At 36.8% G+C, this 8,843-nt stretch overlaps 1 protein-coding gene and 1 long non-coding RNA gene across 2 annotated transcripts; both read right to left on the reverse strand.

Moving 5' to 3' along the window:
• Positions 1-3,956: 3,956 nt before the first annotated feature.
• Positions 3,957-4,405, reverse strand: LOC146725090 (uncharacterized). Its single transcript, XM_085484602.1, has 3 exons — positions 4,279-4,405; positions 4,109-4,194; positions 3,957-4,070 (listed from the first exon to the last, which is right to left on the reverse strand). Exons 1-3 carry the CDS (start codon positions 4,403-4,405, stop codon positions 3,957-3,959), a joined length of 327 nt encoding a protein of 108 aa, XP_085340728.1.
• Positions 4,406-6,374: 1,969 nt separating this feature from the next.
• LOC146725091 (uncharacterized) lies at positions 6,375-7,473 on the reverse strand. Its single transcript, XR_014925107.1, has 2 exons — positions 6,938-7,473; positions 6,375-6,824 (listed from the first exon to the last, which is right to left on the reverse strand). It is a non-coding gene; the product is annotated as an uncharacterized LOC146725091 (long non-coding RNA).
• Between the last annotated feature and the right edge of the window lie 1,370 nt (positions 7,474-8,843).

Raw genomic sequence — 8,843 nt, forward strand, 5'->3', positions numbered from 1 at the left:
GCTAATATCAAATCAACTACGAAGAAGAGACTCACCTCGTCAAACGTTGCGTTTTTACAATCTTTGGGATTTGCGGTGCGCACAATCTAAACAATGACTTAGATTCTCAACATCGAGGAAGAGCCAGTCTTTGACGATCGCATCGTCGAGATTGAGATTCACACATACAACCCGTTTGCCAACACAACATTTGGATACAGCGACGAGATAAGAATACCCATACAACAACAGGATTTATATACATTGCCGTATGAGAGTTTCTTATATATCGAGGGAGAACTAAAGATAAACCATCCAATTGAGGGATCCAATGTGACACTGGGAAATAATTGTGTCGCATTCATGTTTGACGAAATTCGCTATGAGCTCGATGGTGTGGAGATTGATCGCAACAGAAATGTAGGAATAACAAGTTTGCTCAAAAACTATGTAACGATATCATTCGATAGAAGCATGGTTATGAGTAACGCTGGCTGGAGTGATCCGATTTCTGCGAGTGGGCACTTCAATTTCTGCGTACCGCTCTACATGTTGCTGGGATTTTGTGATGACTACAAACGAGTAGTGATTAATGCGCGTCATGAGTTGATCTTAATACGATCGCGCAACGACAATAATTGGCTGTATGGAGATTCAGCACTGGAGCCTGTGATCAACATATTCAAGATACAATGGCGAATGCCACACGTGTTGTTGAGCGAGATTAAGAAGCTGTCGATGCTGCGCGCTCTGGAAAGCGGACGTTACCTCAGCATGGGTTTCCGCTCGTGGGATCTATACGAATTTCCGCTATTGCAGCGTACGACCAAGCATTCGTGGGCCATTAAGACCGCAACTCAACTGGAGAAGCCGCGATATGTAATTTTTGCTCTGCAGACAGGGCGTAAAAATGTCATGTCCGAGAATATCAGTCGATTCGACGACTGTAAATTAACCAACGTGAAACTCTTTCTGAACTCGGAAAGTTATCCGTACGACGACATGAATCTGGATTTTGATAAAAACAGATGGTCAATTCTGTACGACACCTACACACGTTTCTGCAAGAACTATTACGGATACGAATACCTCGAGCCCAATCTCACCATCACACGGTTTTTACAAAACGGTCCGTTTGTGATTATCGATTGTTCTCGACAAAACGAATCGATCAAGAGCGCAACGGTGGATGTGAGATTGGAATTTGAGTGTAAGGGAAACGTGCCTAATAATACCACTGCGTACTGCCTCATTATACACGATCGTGTGATCCAGTACAACCCGTTGACCAACGTTGTGCGCAAAATCACCTAAAAAATGTTTACACAAATACGCGTGTGAAAGAGGGGGAGGAGGAGGATACATAATCAAGATGATGTGAGATGTTTGATGTTAGTGAAGTAATACCTCTCGACTGACTCGCATCGAAGAGATCATGTCCGCACCAACGTTTGTCGACCTGCAAGGATTTATACTAAACAAACGATTTATCGTAAAGGAAGCGGCAATCCTGAGAAGAGGATATATCCTGTCGCACTATTTCTTCGCATGCCCTGTGCCATGGAGCGTGCTTATAAAGTCGGAAAGGCGTCAGGCCTCGTGGCTAACTCAACATCATCACAGCTTACAATGGGAGGATGGAAATGTTCCATACGGCATGGCTCAGCGCTTGATTACGGCAGCTATCGTTGGCATAAATGAGCAAGAAGACGATGAAGAGTCCTCTCTCGTGTATGTAAAAGGACTCGAAAAGCGAGAATGGCTGGCCGAAATAATGGACGATGCGAGCAGCGGTTTCACCATTGAGACCTTGGATGCCATATATGAAGATGTACCTGCATTAAATAAGTTAGATCCCACATATACTCTACGATGTAATAAACATGTAAAAAATTGCGCGTTACAAAATGTATTTAAATTATTCAATTGATGGTCGGCCGCAAAATCCAGGCTTGGATCCGACGATCATCCGTTTTTTGAATAAACATATTGTTTACATACTATTTTCTTTGTTATTTCTTTCCTTCACCAGATATATATTTCTAAGAAATCCTTTCTCCTAATATTTTTAAATATTTCTCTTTGTTCCCCTCCAGATATATATTTCTAAGAATTCCTTTTTCCTAATATTTAATTTTATCCCCACTACTTTTAAATATTTCCCTTTATTCCCCCTCCAGATATATATTTCTAGGAATCCCCTTCTCCTAATATTTTAAAAATGAGTGTTACTCGATTATTAGTACTTTTATACGATCAGTCTCTCGTCGACTGTTCTGACTGGTGGTTCACTTTTTAATATCCTCGAGAAAAATATTCTGCACCAAAAAAGCAGCAGCATGAATTACTACATGCCGAGACGCGATGTAACGTGTGAGAAGAAATGCGACGAGTAAGTATAACTTTTTCTATTTTATATATTTTATATTTTTTCTATTTTTATATTTTTTTATGAGTTATAATTTCTTTTTTTCCTAATTTATTTTAATTTTTTTTCCGAATTTTTTTACAGCGTTTCGCTGGAGTCTCGTGCGGTTCGTATACTTGGAAGACGATACGCATTGACGACCATGGAATTCAAATTCCTCGAAATCGGCATCAGAGTGGATCCGCCGAGTTACGTGGAGATCGCCATAGGAGATCATCGGGGAAAACAGCTAATACTATCTCTCGAAACGTGGAAAGGACTCTACGAGCAACGTCACGCTATTCAAAATTATTTGAACAATGACTCTCCCAACAACGATGTGTATAACTTCATAAGTGTCGGGCCGCTAACAGTACATTTTCACAAGATAAACGACACCAAGCTCATCAGTCTCGAATCGGCGGACGTGCGCATGATGATGGTCGAATCGACGTTACGTCGTATGTTCGAGCTCGATTCATGCATCGAAATAATGTTCGATCGATTGACGAGGCTCATCGCAACGGTTGATATCAAACATACGCAATTCTCCAATATTGCATCCACTGTAACGAATGCGAGAGAATTGCCGAATGCGATACGCGCTAGCAACGCCTTTGACATGCACCAACTTGTCGATTGCGAGCTGGTGGCTTTAGTTTTTAATATGTAATAAAACTTTATATATAATTATGTATTAAATATAAGACAAATAAATACTTATATGTATATCATGGTGTACTTTATTTGCGCGCCACCCGTTACATACTTTGCGAGAGAGCAACCACTAGAAAAGAAAGAGACAGCGCGCGAGAGAGAAATCGGATGTGGCGGCGAGAGAGAGAGATTCGGCGGCTCGCGGCGAGAGAGAGACGGCGAATTAAGACGCGAGAGAGAGAAAGAAGACGGGCTGCAGCGAGAGACGTACGCGAGAGAGAAAAAGAGACATACGAGTTTTGAGAGAGACGTCGAAATAAGACGCGAGAGAAATGTGAAGGAGAGAGAGAGAAAAAGAGACATACGAGTTTTGAGAGAGACGGCAAAATAAGACGCGAGAGAGAGAAAGAAGACGGGCTGCAGCGAGAGACGTACGCGAGAAAGAGAAAGAAGACGGGCTGCAGCGAGAGACGTACGCGAGAGAGAGAAAGAAGACGGGCTGCAGCGAGAGACGTACGCGAGAGAGAGAAAAAGAGACATACGAGTTTTGAGAGAGACGGCGAAATAAGATGCGAGCGCGAGAGAAATGTGAAAAAGAGAGAGAGAAAAAGAGAGAGCTTTTAAAATAATTTTTAATAATTTCTTTATATTTACTTATAATTTAAAAGGGAACAAGAGGTAAGGAAGACATTTTAATCTAAAATAAATACACTCATTTGATAATAATATTTTTTTTAATCTATAAAATATGTGTACATTTACATTTGTGTGTGTGTGTGTGTGTGTGTAAAATTAAAAATGAAAAAGTATAAAAATAAAAAATTAAAAAATATAAAAATAGAAAATAGAAAAATATAAAATATAAAATATATAAAAATAAGGATATAAATGAAAAATAAAAAAATAAAATAGTTTACATTATGGACGATTGGGGTGGCGACGGTGACGGCGGCGGTGATTGCGGCGGTGATTGCGGCGGTGACGGCGGCGGTGACGGCGACGGCGTGGCGGCGGAGTAGGCTGAGGCCTAACATCGTACGGGTCTGCTAGAGTGAAAAGCTGCACCAGACCCCAATCAGCTTCGTCGTCGCCTCTTAAATATGCGTCCCAATCCGACATCTCTGGAACCATTATTGGAACGTATGGTTCATCTGTAAACATAACAATTATTAATTTAAAAATATAACAATTATTAATTTAAATATATAATACAATATTATAAATTTTATTCTTACCGTCCCAATTTTCATACACAGGTACAGGTTCCGGCTCGAACAGCCACACCAGACCCCAATCATAGAAATCGCCGTCATCGTCTCTTATATATGGATCCCAATCCCAATCACACATGTCTGGAACCATTATTGAAATGTAAACATAACATTATTCATTTAAAAATATAATACAATATTATAAATTTTATTCTTACTGTCCCATTCGTCATCCCCTATCCATTCTTCAAAGTCGTCATCTGAATAATTTTCCCATTCTGCATCCCTTAATATATCATAAACGAGGTCCTTGATCACCCAACAACAACAAATAATACAGAGGGCAAACTACAAAAAAAATATTAATATTAATATATTTTTTCCTCCACTATTAATTAATATTTTTGCACTTAAAAAGCACTACCATTTTCGTTGCAATGTCCCGACACTTCGTTGAGGACCGTTCGAAACTTTATGATTGCAGAGACAGCCCTGCTCTCCACAGGCTGTACCCCACTTAAAAAATCTTCACAAAGAACTATATCTATTTCAAAAAACATTCCAAGTGTCGAATGTTTACATCTCACGTTCGAGAGAGCCGGCGGGTCGCATCCATGCGAGGGACACGTGGAGAGGCGCGCGCTCTTCCATGCATATGCGAGAGAGAAAACGAGCCGCAGCGGCGACAGCGCGAGAGAGAGACGGCAAAATAAGACGCGAGAGAGAGAAAAAGAGACATACAAGTTTTGAGAGAGACGGCGAAATAAGATGCGAGAGAGACGCGAAGGAGAAAGAGCTTTTAAAGATAATTTTTAATAATTTCTTTATATTTTCCTAATATTTAAAAGGGAACAAGAGGTAAGGAGGACATTTTAATCTAAAATAAATACACTCATTTGATAATAATATTTTTTTTAATCTATAAAATATGTGTAAATTTACAAAATTTGTGTGTGTGTGTGTGTGTAATTATTTATAATATAAAATTTATAAAATTATAAAAAGATACAAATATAAAAAAGATATATGAAATCAAAATTATATAAAATAAACATAAAAATAATATATATAATTATATAAAATTATATAAAATATATATATAAAAAAAAGGCCGTCGGAGGCGAGAGAAATTCGGCTCGGGCCTGCGGCGAGAGAGAGCCGGCGGCTCGAGGTAGCGGTGAGAGAGAGCCAGCGGGCCTGCTGCGACTGCGAGAGAGGGGGTCGCGTTAACCATCGCTGTCAGACTGTGCCTCGGCATCTGCACATAGAAATATAATAAATTATTATACTATTTTATAGATTTTTTTAGTATTTTAATATATATATACTTACAGCCTTGACAGATTGGGCACAAGTTGGCCAGGAAGAGTACGAACACTCTTTCTAAACAATCGATGCAATAAAGATGCGGTACATCCCTGTACCGCATCGTCACGTGCCTGTCCGTTAGTGTAGTTGCTGCGAATCTTTCCCTGTTTCTCATGAAACAGGGAATGCAGATTTTCACTGACCCTCCTGGTGAGACGTATGCTGTTATAACGCATACCCATGTATCTTCGTCGAGGGATGCAACTGCTTGTACATCTAACGTACGCGAGTGGCACGACTCCCGAACAGCATTTTCGCTTTCGTACCCATCGTCATGCAAATCTTCTTCCTCCTCTTCTTCTTCTGCTTCTTCTTGCTCAACAATGTGTATGACATCACCCTCCATTTCTTCTATATCATCTAACAAGGGGAGTGCACGACGTGCCCCTCACCGATTCAAACGAGGATTTTTTTATGTATAGTACCTAATTAGAAACAAGTTCTGTTAAAGCGAGAGAACGCGCTTCTCAAGCATTCGTCTGAAAAAAAATGTTGAAGATTTGCCAGCACTTCTTAAGACGTTGCAAAGAAGCATTATCGAAGCGCCCCGGTGGCTTAGTTGGTAGTGTTCTTCTTTTGTAACTGCGAGATCGCTGGATCGAATCTCGCCGTGTGAAACTATTTTTTTTCTTTTATTTTTGTATAATTTATTTTTTTTGAAAAATTAATACCTAATCAAACCATCACATACCAATGTTCAAGCTCGTATGACAATAAAAAACAATGATAAATTATTAAATTAAGGCCATGTGTAACGAGCAATACGAAATTATTTTATTATTTAGAAGAAAATTCTTAATTTGACATAATAATTACACAAACGTTTCGAGCTCTACTTGCTCCTCTTCAGTGCGCAAAAAAATAATGATAATAAATACCCATAATAAATAAATACATACATAAAGTTCTAATAAAAAATCCGCAATACATAGTCAATATAAGTTATATAGTTAAGTCATAGTTAAAACGCAAAATATATTTACAATGAATTGAAACCATTAAAATAGTTCAACAAAGTAAGAACCCAATTAGAAGCAGAATGATTCGTCCGGTTATTCATAAAATATTTTAGAATTATTAATAAAAACTCGGAGTGACACTTATACATTGCTCCAAACGAACCACTTATCGTTATTTGACGAAAGTCCCTCGATCTGGCAATGATTATGTCCATCCTCTCCAAATTATTTGATATTTGTTAACTGAATTTAGAGAATTTATTCAATTGTAAAATAGGATTCCACTAATGTGTATGTAAAAAAATTAAAAATTACAAATTAAACTAAATACTAAAATATTGAACCTTTATGCTTACAAATTGTTCCGAATAACTTGAGATGACGATGCTTCTAATTGTTGTTGGCCTTATTGTTAGTACTTGACTGTTGTCTAGTCTTTTAAAAAGTCGAATAAATAGGTGTCAGATCTCACAAAATAAACATTTACATAAGTCTAAAAATTCGATATTTCTTCTAGAATGTCGAAATACGCGTTGTTAAGCAATTCGGTGTCTGTGTTATTATTTATACCATGCCTTTGTTCCTTGATGTGTATCATTTCCGAGATAAGTCTTTTATAATAATTAGATTCAATATCAAGTATTTTAACGTTATCCCAATCAAAAGCATGTTTTTTATTTATAATATGTTCAGAGACCACAGAATGCTTGGAGGAATCAAATTTAATATTATTCATATGCTCTTTTAGTCTAGTGCGTAATTTTCTTTTGGTTTGCCCAACATACGAAGCTTCACAATCCTTACAATTAATTTTGTAGACAACATTATTATTATTGTTATGCACGTTTTTGTCCTTGTGGACTTTAATAAATTTGTTAAGATTATTTAGACAACGGTAACCTACTCTGAAATCTGATTTTTTTATTGTCGATGCTATTGTCTCAGAAATGTTATTAATGTATGGAATGACGACAAATTTTTTCTTGCTATTATCTTCTGTAATTTCTTTTTTTCTATTGTTGTTAAACTGTCCATTGTTTAAAACTCTTATTCTCTTATTTATTTCTTTAAAGATCAAATGAATAGGGTAACCGTTGTCCAATAATATTTTAATACACAGTTCTAAATTTTTCTTATGATATATGGGATGAGATAATAACAATGCCCTATTAATAAGATTATAAATTACTCCTATTTTATGGCACATAGGGTGACTCGATAAAAAAGATAGTACTCTACCTGAACATGTCTTTTTTTGAAACCAATCTAAGTGTATGACGTTATTTATTATTTTAATGTTTAAATCTAGAAAATTTATGCTTCTATTAATTTCGTATTCAATCGTAAATTGTAGTCGTTGATTGTAACTATTAAACTTATTCAGTACACTATCAATTTTATTCTTTGGTGCCACCATAATAATGTCGTCTACATATCTATAATATATTCCAATACCAATGTCCAATTCATTAATTATTGATTCTTCAAGATCTTGCATAACAATATTAGCAATTATTGGCGACAACGGGGAACCCATAGGTGTGCCATAAACTTGCTTGTATACAATGTCATTGAATGTGAAGTATGTTGACGACAATATAAATTTAACCATGGAAATGAATTCATTTTTTGGAATTAATGTATGTGTATTGATATAATTCCATCTATTGCTCACACTTTCTATTGCAAGATCTATCGGAATGTTAGTAAATAGTGAAACCACGTCTAATGATATTAGAATATCTTCCGCACCAATTTTCCTACCCGCTAGCTTGCTGTAAAGTTCAAAACTATTATTTACATTACTTTTTCCCGTAGGAATACTATTTGAAATGATTTTATGTAAAAATGTGGCTATCGAGTAAAGCGTGGTATTAATCGATGACACAATTAATCTAAATGGAGTATTCTCCTTGTGTATTTTTGGGAGACCATAACATTTTGGAAGAAGGGAGTCGCTGGAACGTAGTGAGTAATATTCTTTATTAGAAATGTACTCTTTTTTTTGCCATTTCTTAAGAATATCGTTTAGTTCCTTTTCTATTTTGGAGGATGGGTTCTTTTTTATGATAGAATAGGTGTTATTATCTTCAAGTAAACCTTCCATCTTATTCATGTAATATTCTTTTGCCGTCGCGACTGTTACGTTGCCCTTATCAGCCCTTGTAAAAAGAATATCCGGATTATCATGGCAAAACCTCCTTGTATATCTATGCATACTAATCAAATCTTCATGAGTTGAATTAAACTTAGTTTTGCCGT

This window comes from Nylanderia fulva, unplaced genomic scaffold, assembly GCF_048542155.1.
Source record: "Nylanderia fulva isolate GAGA-0341 unplaced genomic scaffold, ASM4854215v1 Scaffold1040, whole genome shotgun sequence".
NCBI classification, from domain to species: Eukaryota; Metazoa; Arthropoda; class Insecta; order Hymenoptera; family Formicidae; genus Nylanderia; species Nylanderia fulva.

Excerpts from the sequence above, each read along its gene's own strand:
- LOC146725090 (XM_085484602.1), bottom strand. The coding sequence starts at position 4,405 with ATGGTTCCAGACATGTGTGATTGGGATTGGGATCCATATATAAGAGAC. Across the intron at positions 4,195-4,278 it reads TGTGTATGAAAATTGGGACG|ATGAACCATACGTTCCAATA; the intron begins GTAAGAATAAAA and ends TTATGTTTACAG. Across the intron at positions 4,071-4,108 it reads ACGAAGCTGATTGGGGTCTG|GCCTCAGCCTACTCCGCCGC; the intron begins GTGCAGCTTTTC and ends GTACGATGTTAG.